Source organism: Gymnodraco acuticeps, unplaced genomic scaffold (assembly GCF_902827175.1).
Source record: "Gymnodraco acuticeps unplaced genomic scaffold, fGymAcu1.1, whole genome shotgun sequence".
Lineage (NCBI taxonomy): Eukaryota > Metazoa > Chordata > Actinopteri > Perciformes > Bathydraconidae > Gymnodraco > Gymnodraco acuticeps.
In genome coordinates, this window is record NW_022990652.1 from 483,558 (window position 1) to 503,171 (window position 19,614).

General features: G+C 41.2%; 1 protein-coding gene across 2 annotated transcripts in view; it reads right to left on the minus strand.

Annotated features, from left to right (window-relative positions):
* rxraa (retinoid X receptor, alpha a) overlaps positions 1 to 19,614 on the minus strand; it is a 97,480-nt gene that overhangs the window by 5,381 nt on the left and 72,485 nt on the right. Inside the window, exons 5-9 of one of the 2 annotated variants that reach the window (XM_034229490.1) lie at positions 17,575 to 17,754; positions 12,973 to 13,142; positions 5,325 to 5,454; positions 3,741 to 3,873; positions 2,001 to 2,092 (exon numbers count right to left, since the gene is read on the minus strand). In XM_034229490.1, the coding sequence (XP_034085381.1) occupies positions 2,001 to 2,092; positions 3,741 to 3,873; positions 5,325 to 5,454; positions 12,973 to 13,142; positions 17,575 to 17,754 (705 nt within the window). Of the gene's footprint in view, positions 1 to 2,000; positions 2,093 to 3,740; positions 3,874 to 5,324; positions 5,455 to 12,972; positions 13,158 to 17,574; positions 17,755 to 19,614 lie in introns of both variants that reach the window. The other variant, XM_034229489.1, reaches the window with a different exon arrangement.

Sequence of the window (19,614 nt, forward strand, 5' to 3'; positions counted from 1 at the left end):
TACTCCAATTAGGCCTGCGCTAATTTAAGCCCCGCCGGCGGACTCATCTTTGAGTCCCAACACAAACGCATCATTGATTAACATTTTGTGATGAACAAAGCGCTGCACTTTTGATCAAAAATGAATGAACACTTGTTGTTAATGGCCGGACTCGATGGCACAGTGTGGGAAAACGAGGGACTGAGGGCTTTTCTTTTTTTTTTTGCCTAGCCATCCCCTGTGCCACCCAACCCTCTACTTTTTCCGTCAGAGCAGTCTTGCGAACCCCTAATTAAGAAGGAACTGGGCCGAGACGTGAAGCCGGGCCTGGATGTGGCCTGGACAAAATGTGAAACACAGAGGATCAGTGTTTGGGGTAGACGGATCCACAGTGGCACCAGAAGGACGGAGGGAGTCGTTAAACAACTTGGGATTACATCCATAGGGTTGATTGGTGCCATATGGGTGAGGTTTAAATACAGAACAGGCTGATAGCAGGCGTGACACATGCCTTGGCAAGACTTGCGCCTCAATTAAAGAACTTGCTGTTGGACACATTTTCATGAGAATTTCCTGATTAAATAAAGATTGAATTGGTTTGAGCACAATCAATTATTATTGTCCTGTTCAGCTATTATTTTCAGCTCTCTACCTCATTTCCGATTTCACAAGAGAAGTTCAAAGAAAACACAGAAAAGTCAAAAGTTCCTAATTATCCGGTTACATTCAAGAGGTCAAGCCAAGTCACACGTTTTGGACTATAACTCTTTGCTTGAAAGGTCGATGTGAAACATATATAGTTTCCCCTCTGGATTATTCTGTAGGCGCGGGTTGTGAGGCTTCTCTGGATGTTTTGAAACTTTTCTTCTCACTGTGAGAAGTTGTTGCTGTTGGATTCGATCACAACCAAATTCCTGCTGAGTCCATAAAGAAGCTCCTAACTTTTTACAACCAACTGTCAAGCGTAATGGAAGAGAGACACTTAACTACATTTTTTGGTTGGAGTATCACTTAGCTTCAAGTCCTTAATGAGTAGCTATTTTAGTATCAGCTGTGTGCAGAAACAGTTGCACATAAATCTACGGCACAGATAAATCTTGGAGCAAATAAATAATAAAAAGACCAACTGCACAGGAATGCATTAGTGTTGAACAAAGGCGCTCAACAACCCAGCATTGATCTGAAATAACAATCACATATTGGAAAAAATGTCCACTGTATTGTGGATGCTTAACACGGAGCTTGGTTCAACTGTGTTCTTGAATTCAAATAGAGTTCTTCAGGGATGATATATTTTCGTAGGTTGACCTGGAAGTTAGCATGGCAAGGGCTCCCTCAAAGAAAAGCCAACGGCATTTATTAGTTGCTATTAGATTTTAGCAAAAAATAAGCTCTGTAGCGAACAAATGAGATATTTCCACGTTGTTTTTCATCAGGATAAACTCCACAAATTGACAGCACTTTTAGGATTTTTAAAGACGTCAACACCACTCAGTTAGCTAAGTGTTTGGCATTATGACGTTTAGAAGTCTTATTTAGTCATTTGTTAGCAACCTCCGTTTTTATGAAACATAGAAGCCTCAGACGTTCATCAGTGGGGTATTTAATGGTGTCCGACGGGTGCAAACGTGCTATGGTCAAAATCATTTCCAGTAGAAGAAACACGCTGCAGCTTCGAAAACGATGCAAATATAAAAGACACGAAAAAGCTGCAGCGCATTTCTCCTAATGGAAATGTTTTTTCGGCCGTTGTAGCCGTAGTATTTATTGTCATAGATATTTTATGTCGAAGAACAAAAATCCAAAATCTATTAAATGTCTATTACTATAACCACAAACCATTAAACCAAAAACCCTTGACTTTGAGGCAAAGGAACCCGGAAGTGCCCAGGTTTTAGGACTCACTCCTCCACCACTTTACTGTAACCAATTGCTACGTTCCCTCTCCTACAACAGCTCCCAGTCATGTACCTGCAGGATTCTGATTCAGCAAATGCCAGCATACACATGGTGATAGTTACCTGGGTTGAAAAGGACTATCGCTCGAAGGCACCCCAGTTCTGTCTTATCCATCTGCATGTCCCTCATTTTTGACACCAGTTCTGTGAGCACTCTGCACAAAAGACAAAAAAAGGCAGGTGTCATTTTTAATCCTTTTTTTTGGTGATGTATCCGATATCTCAGTTCAAGATATCAAAGAAAACCATTTGAGTCTAATTGGTACAATGTTGTATAAATGACACATGCAATTCCAGACTGGGGACATTCAAAATATGTTTTTAACTACTATCCAGCTCAATTCTATTTAAAAAAACAAACACACGCCCGCTTGTACACTCAGCCCACATGGGCACGGTTAGATGAGTGGAAAAGTTTACAACCCTGCTGCAAAGTAATTATATTTAGTACATGGCTTTCATAAAAAGGAAAGCCACAGAGTAAACACACACTGTAATCTAACACCAGGGCTCCCACTGTCTGTGTGTGACATCACTGGTGGGAGTGTCGGTGCCTCGCTCGAACTCCTCACCCCTCGTTGACTCGGTCACACCCTCTCCTTTATTTTCCCTCTCCTTCCTCCCCCCTCTCTTTTTCTCTCCCTCAGATAGTAAAGTAAATTGTGGCTCTTAGCTCTCATTCTAATTCAATTTGTTACGCAGAGGAACAACAGGGCTAAAAATAAATAAAAAAAGGGAGAAAGAAGAGACTCAAGTGTTGAAGTTAATCAGTGTCTTCATTTGTATGGTGAAGAGGGAGAGGATTAGATAAAGAAACATTATCAGCTCTCTGCATCGTAATGCTTGCCACAGTTAATGCCAGAGATGGAATATGTCCTCCGGCTGTGTGAACGGCCATCATACGGCACAGAGGCGAGGTGATCACAGCGGCACAGAAATAAGGAGATATTTAAAACCCAGACTGCTGTTAATGAGAGAGTCTGATGACAGCATCTGTAAGCGCCAGTAGTACACAACCATTTTTACATTATTTACATTTTTTATTTAAAATCTATTTATCTATTTGTATTTTACGCAAACAACGTTAATGGATAATATTAATTTACCAAAATTAACATTATAAAATACTAGATGCATTTTTTTCCTTTTATTTTCTACTTTGGTTTTTGACATTTTCTGTTTCTGTGGGACCCCTGATGCCTACATTGTACATATGTAATAAACCGGAGCCAATCAATAGTTTCTGTGCTGTTGGCCTTTCAGGAGTGCAGGTGTTATATTTCAGCGGAAGAAAGCAATAATTCATGCTGTAAAACACTTCAAATCATTCAGAGGATGTTGGAGTTTGTATCTAATGCCCTATAAGAAGGTAGTACATGATTTAGAGATCATCTTTGAAATATATATGTATTAATGTATCAGCTACAATTACTGTTTTTCTTGTTATTGTTTTAATGCCTATCCTAATAGTCAAGACAAATGTTATCACAAAGAAAAACATATATATATAAGTTCATAAACCCGATTTTTCTAAACCTATCATTATGGCTTATTACTTATCGCTAAATGCATTAATACATTTATTAAAATACAAAGCATTAGTGTGAATAAAATGTTATCACTGTCGAAATAACTTTTCAAAAGATTGCATAGGTTTTCTTATAACTGACTTGTAAAACATTTATAAATGAATGAATGAACCACTTATAAAGCCATAACTTATAATGTAAAAACCCTTGTGAAAATTATAATTGAAAGTGGTAGTTCAAAGACAATAAAGTTCAGTAATACGGTAATAATAACCTGTCAAAGATGGCGCCCACTCCGGCACTATGGGCGCTGTTGCGATGGACGTGCAGCCCGGTAGCCAACAGGATCCCGTCTTTGATCGTTATCGAGCGGTGCGAGAATGACGCAATGAGGAGTTCATTCCAACCTGCGGCAGAGGGATCGAGGGAAAATATGAGAAGAGACAACAAGCAAATCCCTGTACAAAAGTTCACATAGCATTGAGGCAAAATGGAACTGACAACAAAGGGAGGGAATTCCAATGAATCAATTAAGCTGCGCCGTAAAAGCGTGCAGATTTCTCAAGCATCAGGTTATTCCTGAGAATCATGCTTTCTGAGGAGACAAGCGTGTAAAAAGGGATGAACCGCGCCTGCCATCACAATAAAATCAACAGGCTTGATGTGCCAAAGCAGGGGCTCGACACAGAGAGCAGCGCATACACAAGACGCTGGCTTTTGAGTGACAGGGCTCCTTTAACTGTTCTGCCTGGCAACACTCGCCTCTTCTCCGCAGAGTTGAGTCGGGTATGAGAGGAGCCGGGATGCTTTTATCTGAGATACAGCAGAACTAAAGCAGTTATTTATAGAAAACCTGAGAGCCGAGAAAGAGACTCTCAGAGAATAATGTCTCTCGCTGCTTTGCTGACGTCTCTCCATCATTGTCTGCGCTAAGGATAAGGATTTTTTTATTAGCGTACGAGACAGGGTGTGTAATAGAATTGTTTTCCTCAAGGTGGATTTAGAATATAATGGTGTAATTTGGAGCGACAGGCAGGCAACAAGGGCAATGTGTTGAAAGAAACCAAAAGACCTCCGTGCATTTCATGTTAGTGAATCGAAGAAAAGTGACAGATAATTCACTCCATGTTTTATGTGGCTGTCACTTTGATCGTGAGCGGTTAGCATACTTTCCCATATAGGCTATAGTACATACTCACTATGAGCTGTTGTGACCTTGGTGGGTCTGACTCATCTCAGTCACATGAACTAGAGTTACGTCATGGTGGCCAGATTGGTGTATTGATCCTACCGAAATAGGCTACAGCTAGCCTTAGCATCTTTATTTCACAGTTTTCTAATTTCTTTCATCGGCTAGTTTTCAAAGACAGTTTTCTTTTTAAATCTATATTCTATCACCAGAGGGTATTAACTGCTGTTCAGAATCCTAGAAATGAAACGCCCTATTATTTTAACCAAGGAAACACAATAGTTATTTAGCTAGCACTTAACAGCATCATATGTATCTAGTTAGCTGTTAGCATGCTGTCAAATACTTAATTGGAGCTGTATGCTAGCGGTTTAGTGTTGTATACTTGGTTGAAGACAAGGTGTTTTATATTATTTAGAACAGTTTCTCATTTATTTTACAACTTAGCTAAATTGAACATATTCTTTATGTCCAAAAGATGCTAAATCCAAGTGGTTTTGGAGCATTTACCAGAGTTTCTACTGTAACTGGAAGGGTTTTAATGGAATACAATCCCTTATTTTCATTTATTGTCATTATTTGTTTGGTGATTTATTCATACATTCGGCCTGCATTTGAGGAACCTTTTTGGCATTTTTATGACCTTTTTATTGGCCCTTTTTGACCAACCTGCACGTAGGAGGATGACCTGGTCATCGAGTGGCAGCTCAGAGAAGTGTGGGATCCTCTTGGCCCACTCCACCAAAGTAAAGAGCTGCTTGTCTGCCGCCTGACAGATATTTGTTACCGGGTCGTTGGGCTGCAGAAACAACAAAAGCACATACAAATCCTGAAGTTAGAAATATAGCACAAAATAAATGATATCCTAGTTTTAGCCTGTGAGTCTTTTTCTTGGCTGAGAGCCTGGCGTCAGGTTTAACCACCTATCAACACACTCACATATCATGTTAAGAGGAGCAAGTAGGAAGACAAAAACAAACATTGATTCTGTCCCAGCTCGTGGAGGAAATACCCGCAGAGAGCTTGCCGTGAAAAGAACGACTTTCACCAAGCAGGCTCTTTCTTTAGGGACCTTTTTAGTCTACACACAAATCAGCCTTTCGGACAGCTAGCGTAGCTCAAGAGGCCCCCCTTCCTGACACTCCACTGACACTTCACTACATAACAAGCTCTTAGGAGCTCACTTGGGGCTTTGTTATCAGGCTGGGTAGGCCTTTAGAAAACTCAGAAAATGATTGTGTATAAGGATTATCCATATTTACTCACATTAAAACATCTAGTTATGTCATTATTCTCCAGGTCACATGCCCAAAACATAATTATTGATCAGAAGGCGAATAGATTAATTCATTGCATAGGTTCTATTCATATATTTCCATGTTTTTAATACGGTCCCAAAATAATTGTTCTCATGTGATTTTGATAAATGATTAAAGGAAAAACAAGCAGTTCTTGTTAATGGACGTCAATGGAAATTGGCAGTTTACTTCCCAAAATAGTATCACTGACTAATAGCTCTGTGAAATAAAAGGTGAACCAAGGACAGCGCTAAAGTCTTTCATTGATTTCACTACATTAGATCTATTAAGCCTTGAAAAGAGATGAGCATAACATATTGAAGACAGGCTCACTCGTACATGGACATATCTTTTATTTTAAAGCCTGTTATGTAAGGCGTATGCTTTTAGAGAAACCTCTCTTCACTTCAGGAGCTAAATAGTTCTCAGTGATGAATGTTCTACATGTACTTTTGCAGTGAAAGCGTGCTCAAACCCTTAGAAATGTCTTGAATGTTAGGACATTGTGTAAAATTGTCCATTTAATGAAAAGATGTGGCAGTAATGACAGCACTGTAGCTTTTATTCTTGTTATTTTATACCTGTCTTATTCAATTCATATGTTCTTGGCTTTGTAATAACTGCTTTAGAATATATTTAAAGGCTGTCATTGTTTTTTAAAGCACTAAAAATTTACTTTGATCCATTTCCAAACAACATAAACATATAGTATATTTTCTTGGAGAAACAAATCTCACAATTGCCTTCACGATGAAAAAAATACCCTTTTAATGATATTGAAGAGATACCTCTACAATAATGAGGAATAGAGTGCCACACTTCCTAAAACCCGGAAGTAAGTTAGCATTTTACCACTTCCGGTTCCTTCGATAAAAAGCAGTGCAATTTCTCCATAGGATTTTGGAAAATAGCTGGAAATAAGGTCTGTGGTTGAGACACATTTAAGAGACGGATCACGTTTTGTTCTACGGCATTAAATCCATCAGCAGTGACCCCACTGGGGATTTCTGAAGAGTTTACGTGTCTGAAAAACGATGGTTGTTAACAAGTGGCTGAATAGGACTATAGAAGTTGTCGAGACCGTTTTACGTCATTACACCGAACACGTAGACAGTAGACACTCCCGCTAAGTTTGTTTTTCCCCGTGTTCTGCTTGAAAGCAAGTCCCTGCCTCTTGCAAACTGTTAAAACAAATGCTTCAACTTGTACAATTTTGAATCTGTAGTTTTGAATATGGATCTTAAGTTGGCGTGACGTTGAAGCAGCGACCCTGCTGTAGTTTGTTTGTAGCATAACGTTAGCATTTTGCTTCTGGCGACTAGATTTATGATTTCAAAATTATAAAAGTAGGGTAGACATGTGGATATTATCCGACTGAACAAAACATGATCCGTCTCTTAAATGTGTTTCAACCACAGACCTTATTTCGAGCTATTTTCCAAAATCCTATGGAGAAATTGCATTGCGTTTTTGTCGAAGGAACCGGAAGGAGTTTACTTCCGGGTTTTAGGATGCTTCACTGTGACACTCTGTAGTGTGTGAAGGGGGTTTTGTGTACAAAAATAAACTGAAATATAAAAGATAACATAATAAACCCTTCAGATGTTAAAGTTATGGTCATAACCTGTAAGAGGCAATAAATTAGTACTATTCATGCGAGAGTTCAACTAGTGGACATGTTTTTGTTTCATATAGAATCCAGCTAGATTTTAGGGAAGCTTAAAATGACCCTCAATCAGAAAATTGAATACCACAAAGAAGACTTAGAAAAGGCCTACATGTCAGAGTTTCGGGATGACAATATATGCTTAAATGGGGTGTGCATTAAGTGGAAGAAGGATCAGAGTGCCAGTTTTCCACCTCTCTTAAAACCTATTAAAGGGCGGAGTCAATCTCTGATTGGCCGAGAGGGGAATGCACCCAGCTGCTCTCAGTTTTTAATTAGTAGCCAACAGGTGATCTGAATAACCTGCCATCAACTCAGGTGGATCGGGAGATTCAGCTTAAATGAATAAGGAAATTACAGAATTAGGATATTCTACAAATAATTCCACCTTTTCTGATAATCATTTAACACACATTTACGATTTAATGAGGCTGCAACGAAGAATTTACAATATAGATGTTGCTAAAAGCTTAGTAAGGTATTGTTTTTTTGTGTTGCCAAAAAAAGAGTAAACTTTCAAAGAAAAGTCCCAAAAAATACAGGTATCTTCCTGAAGAACCCGTCTATATGTAAATTGTAAGACCAGTGGGAGAAATCTTCAAGTGTAAGATCTCTGAGTTATTCAGTTAAGATTATAATTTTTGTGGGAAATGTAACACTTTAACTTGACACTCCAGAGACAAGGACTGCTTCTCCTAAACTGTCCCGACACATCCGACTTACTTTCTCCAAGGGGGAATTCATGAACAGTGGAGGAATACTAATGCAACATGCATACAGTGTGACTAACTCACTAAAATGTAAATCCATCTGGGCAGGGGGGGTAAAAAGAACCCAAAACAATACTGTCAATCTCTGATGAGTAATTTCCCATCGTCCCAGGAGCAAAAACCCCTGATATGTGCGTGTAAACAAAGACTGTACCCACACGCTTTTGTGCATATTTCAAAACAAGTAAACATCCTTTTATTCTAAGTATCCCTGTGTGAACTCGACAAAAACAGTCAGCAACTTCTCCCCAACTTCCCTCTGCCAAATCCCCACCGATCGATGCTAAAAGCTTGCAGGATCCCGACATCAACTGCTGCTCTCAAGAGAAGATTAGTTCATGATGAAGGAGAAAACATCCCTCCACTCACACACTCCTTTCAAAAATACGCAGGCCAAAGACTACCCCTTCCTCTACTCCACATCCCTCCCTGCGGTGCGAAACTCACACTGACTGCAGAGTATCACAGATATGAAAAACTAAAACCAGACAAAGCCTACACTGTTTTTGAAAGTTGTATTTCTTCTCGACTTCGGGGGTAGAAAGAAAACAGTCGTCTTATGAATATTTTAGCATGTGATCTCCGTGGGAGTCGTGGACGGGAGGGAAGCTCGGCGCGACAGTTTTTTCGAATACAGCGCTTCCACTAAAAAACACATAAACAGATTTGGCTAATTCGTTCCAAAGCGCAGACCAAGCCAAAACAAAGAAAAGCAACGAAAAAAGTGGGCTTTGGTGCGTATGGCGGTCCTGCCACCCTTCTTCATAAGAACACAAGTCCCAGGGTTCTCGCGTTAAACATGGCAAGCCTCATGAATGTTGAATGGCTATCTTAGCCGTGTTTACACTGACCTGGTTTCTTTGCCCCTTGTCTGCGGAGATGACAGGGGAGAGGAGCTTACACTTTCCTGCAACAATCCTCCGGCATCACATTACTGTACTTACTGTTCGAGTCGCAGAACAGCTTTTAGGATGTTATCGGGCCACAATGGGGGAGCCCGCTGTGACCTATGAGCGAATAAAATTAACCTCAATGTTTAAGTACAAAAGCGCACCAGGGAATATCTCGCAGCTCTACAGTTGAAGCTTTTTCTACTGGGCAGATCTGATAAGATTGGACAAAAAAGGGAAACTTGAGACAGAAAGCAAAAGAAGACTTTGCTAAGTTGCTAGATTTCAGCCACTTTAGCAGAACGGCTGCCACAGAAAAAGAGCTGCTGTCTTTATTCCCCAACAAATTAAAGGTGTTTACAGCCACATGTTTTCTCCGCCATGGTCGATCATCGCTGGCAACTTAGAGAAACGCCAGGCTTGCATACTGTCCTATGACATTTTCATCACTTGAGCAACGGAGACGGAAGATTTGCCTTTCAATTTTTCATTATTCAGCTTGAACCAGACTATACTGGCGTGACATCAGAGAGAAACTTGGGTACTCATACAGATCAGTACGGAAATAAATTACTCAAGTGTCCCACTTTTCTAGATTGAAAAAAAAGAAAGAATCTCTCGTCTGGGGCGGTTGATGAATCATCAGCTAATTATCATCTAAATAACAGCAACGCTTCCTGCCTTAAGCTTGGGAAAAAATATAAGAAACTTTGATAAATTGACTCATATACGCAGTAGAACGGACATCCGGTAATAATACAAAAAGATAGAGCGAAATGCGTAAAATAGACGTAAAGAAAGCTAAGTTAAGTGATAGATAGCATCTTCTCCTCTTCCCCCCCTCCTTATGAAAAGTCCTCTCTCTGTCTGACTGAAAGGACATTACTAACGCCTGTTTAACTCCTGTTCTAGGTCACCATGAGATAAACACACTTTATTCAGGTTGGCAAGACCCCGGCCATTAGACAGTGGCGGTGGCCTATTCATGAAGTACACTCATGGCCCGGGCCCTGTGATTAATTATAGCACGGGGCAGTGACTCTCAATGGAGACCTCACAGAAGGGGGGAGGACACAGAGAGAAGGGGAGTCCTTGTGGTTGGGACAGCCTGAACGAGGATTCTCTGCCAACATCCTGGGCTCTAAATGGTTAGAGGGTCAGTTCAAAGGGATGATTTCCTTGATTGCTTTTAGTTGTATCTGGCAATGTTTTACAGGCTCAGGTATTATATACAATAGGAGTTGTTTTCTCCATTTGGAACGCCCAATTCCTGATGCTCTGCTGTCCTTTTCACTGTTGCTGTTGGACTTCTGCACTCGTAACCACATGCCAGCAAAGAACATCAGCAGGAGGCCATAACCAACCAAAAGGTTCTAGTACATCAACAACCCTCCCTTGCTTCCAAGCATGGCGAGCAATGGAAGTAAACAGTGGTTGGTTTTGTGGTGCTTACAAAGGACATTTGTAAAACTCAAACCTTCACTCTTTTCAGTTCTAATGTTTTGGGGTTACAGCCAACGTTTCAGAGATGAATATCTCAAAACATTGGCAAACAGAACCTAAACTATATGCACCTTAATATTTCTTAAGCTTGTGTTTACCACATAACTTATTTTAGGCATCTAACCAAAAGCACATAACAAAGTAAACGTTAAATTATTGACCACCAGAACTGGTAAAATGCAAACTTATTTCCTGGTCTATGACTCATTCCTGCATTAGTCTCTAATAGCAAGAGTTTCTTATATCAATATACTTTGTTGTACAACATGGATATACAATTGCTCAAAAAACTCATCCAATCCACACTACTGTTCAACTTTAACAAATTAAGGGTATCAATAGTTTTAGCAACTTGAAGAGCGTTAACAGCCCGTCTACACTACAGGCGTCAAAAAATGCTTTCAACGCTTCGCCCATTCATTTGAATGGGGTGACGTAGGATATTTTCAAACTTCGCCGAACTGCATTGTGGGTAGCATGGCAAGGCGTTGCAAGCATCGCGAGCGTCTATCGGCGTCAAAAATTGAACAATGTTCAACTTTTGAGGCTCGATGCTTGCTCGAAGCTGGCGTCAGCCAATGAAATCCCGTTTATGCAAATCTGCCAGTACAAGCGAGCCAATCAAACCGCGTGTATGCTGGGAGAGACTACGCAGGTCATTTCCTCATATTCAAAAAAATGGAGGGAAAATTCATTATAGCGGTAGTGAATCACCCGGTGCTGTATGATCAGTCTCTGTTCATCTACCGGGATACAAACCGGAGGAGCGAGGCATGGAGGGAGGTGGCAGAGACAGTGGGTGAAACTGGTAGGTTTTCGCCTGTTTGGGGATTTTATATCCAGTTGACTTCGTTTTAACATTGCTATTGCTTTGTATGTCGGGGGCGGGAGATTCATGTGATTGGTTGTTAGTCGTGTTGCTCGCAAAAAATCGCCAAGCCTCAGACACGCCCAGCTTCAAGCTTTTTCGACGCCTGTAGTGTAGACGGGCCGTAAGAGTTTTGTAGATTTTTTAATATGATGCGAGTCAGATATTATTCCACTTTGAAAGTGAAATTTGGAGCCGTAAAACATCTGTATTTTAGTGCGGTTTTCATCTCTTCTGCAGTACTTTAGAAACCCTTCTCTTCATTGTGTCAGGCAGGCAGCGGGCATCGAGGGACACATCAGGCTGAGTCCAAACACACTCAGTGCATTAGTGTGTCTGAGCTGCCAGCCGCTCCCCCGTGACACCCCCACTCCTTCTCCCTCTCCCTTATGTCAACGCTCATCTCTTACATTTCCATCTTGCCCCCCCCCCAAAAAAAGCTCCAATGTACTCACATAACAGCCCTCACATTTCTACCTTTACTTCATAGGACATGTCCCTCCCCTGAAGCATATTAATTCCCCCCCCCCCACCCTTCTTCTTCTCTCACCCTACTTCCTCGCTGCCTTTGGTAGGCTGCTGCTCTGTTTCTCATGTTCTTGCAGAATTCCTGAGGAAGCCGAGGCTTTGTGCAGTGCTTTCAGGAACTAGTCTGCCTGTTGCATTATTCATCACTCTTAGTCTCCTCTGTGTCAAAGACAGCCCACAGTGCCCAGCTGATACTGAGGGGATATATGAGGCAACGCACAGCTGAGCAAAGGAGCTGATGCAAGGTGAACAAGTAAAGCAGCGCTCTAGACTACAAGCAGTCACTCCAAAGGGACTGAAAGAGGGAGGACACACAGTAATCATACCCATCTTTACCAGCAGATAGACTTCCTGACTGACAACTAAAAGCTGTAAAAAGTATCTTTCCAAACCGAATGTCCCAATTCCAATCTGCATGACAATCATTTTTGAACGATAAGTAATATGTTTATTTACACTGAAAACTGACAAACGTCTTATGATGCGACTATGCCGTTATGTTGTGTGCGGTTTCATCTCTGAAATTCGTTTCAAAAATGATATCAAGGAGCAACATGCAGCTGGAATAATTTAAAACGTAAGTGGACAATGTTAGGACAGCGCCAGGAAGATTTTGGAGAGCAGATTAAGCTCATACTTGGTGAGAATTGACAATAATAACCAGTATAACCTATATAATGTATGAGTTTTTAATCCCCACCAGCCCCTAGATGTATACAAAAAAAGTGTTTATGTGTGTGATGACTTGTTGCAGAATGATACAGGATGTGAGTGTTTGCAAAATAGCAACTTACCGAGTTGGATGGCGCACCAAGGTTGGTCTCGATGTAGGTCTCGGTTTTAGGTTCCACCGCCTGCTCAGCCTCCAGGATCTTCTCCACGGGCATGTCCTCGTTGGCGCAGCCGGTGGACTCCACCTCGTTCTCATTTCTCTCCTTGGCTCGCTGGCGCTCCTCCTGAACGGCTGCATGTAACAAAACTGGTTCCGGTCACTACTGCTGTTTTTTGTTTTGTTCTTAATACAATGTCAGCATGCATAGTGTGTTAAAGGAAAGACTCAGGGTTGAAGGCTTACAGAGTTGCCATTACTCAGCAAGGTTTTAAAGATCTTAAAAGGGTTTTCTAGGAAAATGACTCCATAAGTAAAGTAGTTATCATATTTTAGAGCTGCATTGCTTTATCGCTATTCCTTGGTTCTTTAAGCTTACTGTTTTGGTTTACACACATTTAAATGTTGTTTAATCTCATGCAGCAGCAGTCAGAATTTGTCAGCAAACATCTTAAAAAATCAAGTCAGTTTGTGAATTATTTGCAAAGATAACAAATATCTGCCAATCTGCCAATGCAGGGAGGTTGTGCCACCCATTTGGAAATCAACTTAAAAAAAATACTTTACTAAAATAAATGATGCAACATTGAATGTCTTGATAAGGCAGATTTTTTTTTATGCGATGGAACTGCTTTCGACACTGAATCTTTCCTCCGTTTAAACACTTGAACTCTGAACAAACAAATTGTTCATAGTCTAGTTGCCCCATATTTGTATTTACACACACAAACTTGTATATATGTGTGTGCATGCTTGAGTGAGTATTTGCTTGTCTGTGTCGAGTCTGCATGTGTGAGTGCCATGCTTTGTGTCTCGGTAAGCCAGATAAAAGTGCATGACCCTGTATGCGTTATGCCAGTAAACATATCCAAGAGGGTTCAATCATCAATTATTCCTTTGACAGTGCGGATGGAATTTATTAATGACCGTAGACCAACATTATGTGTAACACAGGAGCATGGAAATGTTCAAGGGCTTCTCGTAGCCTCCTTATCAAAGAGATGTGTTTTTTATGTAGTGCTCGATGACAAACAGCCGGATTCTTTTGTATACAAATCATTTATGGACACATATGTCTGTCACTGCTTCTTTGAGACATGTGTGGTAGCCAGAATAGCTTGGATAAAAAAAGAGCTTGAGTCAAAGAAGACTGTGTCTCGTAATTCCTTTTTTTGTTTCGTGTTGTGTGTAAAAGCGGGTTAAAGCACAACTTGGTTCTGTCGTGTGATTGGCTTGGCGAGGAGACACAGGAAGTGGTTTGTGTGCTGAGCAGACACCAGCTCACTGTGGCCGAGTCAAGAGAAACCGCACGTCCACCCTCAAGTGAGGATGGAAAAGACGCATGTGTGTGTGTGTGTTTTGTCTTTTCAAAAGGCTATCATTTACCTAATTCAAGACACCGCAAGGAAAGTGCTGCAACTTTTTTATACATTTATCCTCCACTCATTGATTAATGTGAACAACTTTTCATGATTAAGTGCCTTTGGAGAGTCAACGTTAGCATGCAGGCATACAAACACACCTGGAGAACTGTCTTGACTCAAAAAACACATATCACACAGTACACTGGGTTTGCAGGATGATGTGTCTCCTTCCTCTACTCTAGTTTATATTCCAAGTCCTGAATCATAGAGTCTTGTTGGAAGGGTTGTTGTGGGGGGGCAGGGGTTGTTAGAAGAGGAGAGGGAAAGGGGCCCCATTTTAGAGGAACTGCAGTCTGGCGGTGGAGGTCAGCCCAAGGGTAGAATACTTGTGTTGGGAGTCAGAGAGAGGTGAGGAGGGCTGAAATCATGTTAGCTTTATTTCCCCCACCCACCCCCGTACACCCCCACCTCCACCGTCCTCCTCTCCTGACTGGGAGAGCATAAATTCATTTAATCCTGTTTTTCTGTGGATTCGCTTAGCCTTTTGGGCTACTGTTGCCTTGTTCTCTAACCACAGCCCTCGGGGTGCATGGGGAGAGGCTTAGGCGGTGCTGAGAGTGAGGCGAAAAAAGAGGCAGTAAATGATAATATCCTTGAAACGAGTAAGGAGCCTAACAATGATATAAATAAAAGCAAGAAGAACAGGAGGGCAGGCCAAGCAAAGGTCAAGACAAATTGGCCTTGGATAGAATGTAACCTTCCAAAAAGCATTTATCCAAAAACAACGTGTACCTTCACCTTTAAATGGGGAAGCTACTTGCTACACTCGCTGTGGCTCAGTATAATCTAGACACTCTGTATCTGCATTCTGTGGTGATCATAATGGGGAGAGGCAGTGATTGATTTGTCCAATGTGCGAAAGTGTGCTGCTGAGAGCGCTAATATTTTTAACACCCTCATGGAGTGTTACAATTCACGCCTGACTAACAGGTTTTTTCTTTTTTTCTCCTCACACGAGCCGACTCTTCCTTTAATCTTTCCTCGGAGATGCTTTACTGTACTGCCCGACAATCAAAGGAAGTATTCAAGGCATTGTTTACAATTCAGGGTTGCTCTTAGAGACTGGAGAGTGATGAGTGAAGCATCAGATAAATATAACCTTTTCAAACAAACCCATTTATCCAGGGAGTATGAAGATACAATCAATTGTGCATTAAGAGGGAACGCCTGAGTGAAAAGGCTACAGTGTTCATTTACAGTGTATAATACATTGTGTCCTGTTCCCATGACGATATATGGCTAAGGCTATTTATTTTCCAATACATTTTGAATTATGCAGCTGATTCTAATAATTGCTTTTAAGTCAATTTATTTGTTGTTAATTTCTAGACATTCACTTTCTTTAAAGGGTATTTTAATCAGTAAGTGAATGCATCTCTTTTTACATAATCTGGATAAACATATCTGCATATGAATGCTAAATCATTAGCAACGGGACGGACATTAGTGTTCTAGTTTTTGGTTTGTAGTCCAAGTAGTAGTATCCTATCACAGTTGAGTGAGATTTGTTTGAAAGCAGGTAAACAATCCATTTTAATAGGCAAAATGGCAGTCTTCGAACCCTAATAACGACAACTGTGATTTTTTATTTGCATCTACGTTTAATCAGCAAAAGAATGCTTACTTTTCAATTTGACTCTTTTTAACCAACTAATTCTACCCTGTTAATGCAGGGTTAAAAGTACTTTCTCTAAGGAAGCTACATTTAGAAGCACCTGTAGCTGAGACGGACTTGAATATAACATGGTAATTAAACATTAAGCATGTAAATGTCACAGTGGATGAGTCTATAATCCTCAGTCTGTACTGAGAGAGGTCAGGGTTTATTATGCGCTGGAGGAGAAGTGATGTAAGTTTGCAGGAATGTTGGATTGTTGCATCTTGAATAAATCCTTTAATGGCGAAATGAAGCTCTTCCTGTCCACAGCGGGATTATGTTATCTGACTTTAAAAACTATCAACGATGCACTGAGGTCTAAAACATTGCAATGTTTGTTGTCAGGATGATGTCTAAAGTATCATGAGTAAAACAAATGAGTCTGCTCTTTGTCAATGTTATGGCTGTAGTTGTCAGAGTAGATGCTCCGATAAACACAGGCTTTACATAAAGCCTTGTTATGTTTATGTAATTAATGCAGTTTGAATTTCTCCTTTACATGGATACTAAAGACGTAGATGCTCTTATACACACAGGCATTACATAAAGCCTTGCTATGTTTATGTTAAAGACGCCTGTTATAGTTGTAATGTCTGTAACAAAGTTGACATAGATGCTTGAGATATGATTTGAAAGATTGATGAACGGTCTGTCCTCACACAACTACACGTTCTGTACATGAGGCCTCACCATCATCTGATTAAATCTCTGTCTCCGTTTGAAAAGGGCAGAAGCAGCATGTGCATTCCACCAGTAGCCTCTCATTTGAGGAATGTGGTGCACGCTTCCCCCAATGCCTTTCAATTACAAGACATTATCCAATCTTTTGCGTTCCTGAAAACGAGCCTGTTTCCCAATAACTAGGTAGGCTGTCCAACATAACTTTAAAGTTTAAGCGAATAATAAGGAGCATGCAAGGGCACGCACGGTGACATCCAGAGGATACAGAGGGAGTAAAAGTTTGTATTCCTCCAGTCTACATCAGTGAACGCCCAGAGGACTGCCAGTTCTCTGAAACGCTCACTCTCTTTAACATCCAGCAATACTTCTGGGATGCCTGCGCCTGCAACAGCTGAATGTATTATTTCCCCCCCATGGACGTGCTTGAAGCAGAACATTTTTAAATACAGTAGAGCCCATGGCTGCAATGCACAGCGTGATGCGGCAGAGCAGAGGTACAGCTGCAAGTGCTTCTGTCAAATTGGATAGTGGCATGAATGGGGATGGGGAAAATAAAGTTGCTTTACTTCTAGGAAGCAAGAAAAGGGCATCCTCCAACCTTGGTCGTGTTTCGTGGGCTAACCATATTGACTTGAATAAAATGTTCTAGCTAAGATTAGTCAAATGAGACCAGAATGAAGCAGCATATTTGCCTCTGAGAACCAAACTATCAGTCTAGAGTGTGAGTGTGTGTGTTGTATGTGGATTAGTATAGGTGTGAGGGAATGGTTAAGTGGGACTTTATCCTCTACGGTATGTGCTGTACCTTCTCTCTTCATGCCCATGGCTAGACACTTCTGGTAGCGGCAGTACTGACAGCGGTTCCTCTGGCGTTTATCAATGACACAGTGTTTGCTGTCGCGACAGGTGTAGGACAGGTCTTTGCGCACCGTCCTTTTGAAAAAACCTTTGCAGCCTTCACAGCTGTACACGCCGTAGTGTTTACCTGAGGACAGAAAGAGACACAGGTGGTTTGTCCAATGCATATAGAAATGTTTTCAAGCCTAGTTCATGTGAGAACTACAAATCTTTACAGTCCAAGATAAAGCAACGGCATAGAAGAACCCTCTTTTTAGGAAGCAAAACTGATAGGCATGACTTTGGTATTTAAGTCGCATTGGGTAAAATCTTCAACTAAATGACATTTATAATAATGTAATCATGAGGTTAGTGTAGATCAGGGGTGCCCACACTCTTTCAGCTTGGGAGCTACTTTTAAAATGACCAAGCCCAAATGATCTACATACGCCCCTGCCCAATCTGTGTCGCGGGGGGGGTGGGGGTGCTAGTGGACTAAACGTAGGATAAACTGTGGCGCGCTTACAATAAAGCGCATAATAGTGCGCCGCATTTGCGCTTCAGATGAGGTGGTGAGGTCCCCTCATGACTGCGTGAACCCGTATGGCACAATACAACTCAGACTGGCTTACCTGTACGTTAATCAAGTGGCAAATGCCATAGTAAGGATGGATGATAGGCTAACTTTAAAAAAAACACTACACTACCTTCGCGATCGACGTATTGGGCACCCCTGGTGTAGATGGTGCATTAGCATCAGTTATCAGAATTGTAGAGTCTCTATAAAGCGGCGGCTTGGGCTCAGGGGGTAAATTGGCATCCGTCATTCAGAGTGCAATGGCTTGATCCCCAGACCCAGCAGTCAATATTTCCAAGTGTCCTTGGGCAAGATACTTAATCCAAAATTGCTCCTGCAGATATGAAGTCTACACTATTGAAGTGTATGTAAGTTACTTGTGGTAAGAGCATCAGCTAAATGACATATCACGTAATGTAAAAGAGTGTTTGCGCAGGGTTATGCCGAGGTGACTAGGGTAAACATGATAGGGCCTACAGGAGGTCAGCTGCAAGGAGGGCCCTCATGGATTGGCGTTACGGTGCTTTTCTCATGTTGTGGTACAGGACAAATCGTCTCTTTCCCCTGTTCTTAACAGCTCTTTTTTGTTGTATATGATGGATTGAGTCCTTTGAATTCCCCAGGGTTGCTCAAACTGTTTCTTTGTTAGCTGCTCTGACCACCAGAGAAGATAAATAAAGCCTCAGCACACAGTTAAATGAAGCATGACTCGCTATTAAACATTGTTTTGATTTCCCCCCTTTGGTTGCATGGGGGCGATGACGCAGGATGACACTGAAACTGTCCGATGAATTAGACATCCAGCTTCAGCCTGGGGGGTGAAAAACCTTCCCCCTACACAGCCCTTCTCTATTTGAGCGTAGGTTTCATCAGACCGTACAATCTATTGCATGTCTCATGATGTCGGTTTCTTTCATGTGCCTTTACGCTGATGCATCATAAGCAGGAGTGGCTTCTTTGCTTGTCATTTAGCCCAGATGTATGAAGAATTCCAATGATTGTTGTCCTTCCAGGAAAGATCTCCCACTGCAAGAAGCTGCAGAGTGTAGTTCTGCCAGAGCGGTCCACAGGGCTGGTCTCTGACCAAAGTTCATCCTTGGATCTTCTTCCGAGGTTTCTCATCGTGGTCGGAGCAACAGCTTTGGTAAAACGCTGGGTAGTCCCCATTTCATGTGTAATCCCAGCTGTCGAAAAAGTATTTGTATACCTTTGCCAACAATTCTTCCTTAGATTATACATTAAACTCCAAGGTATTCCTGGTAAGGCTTTGAATCATGTGCTTTTTTAACTGGCATCTGCAATCAATGTCACTTGATTCATTCTAACATTAATATATTCATAAGAATGGAATACAACAAGAATCACAAGAAATCTTTCATTTTTTTACCCATTAAAACCATAAAAGAAAAACCTAATAAAGTTTATTTTTTT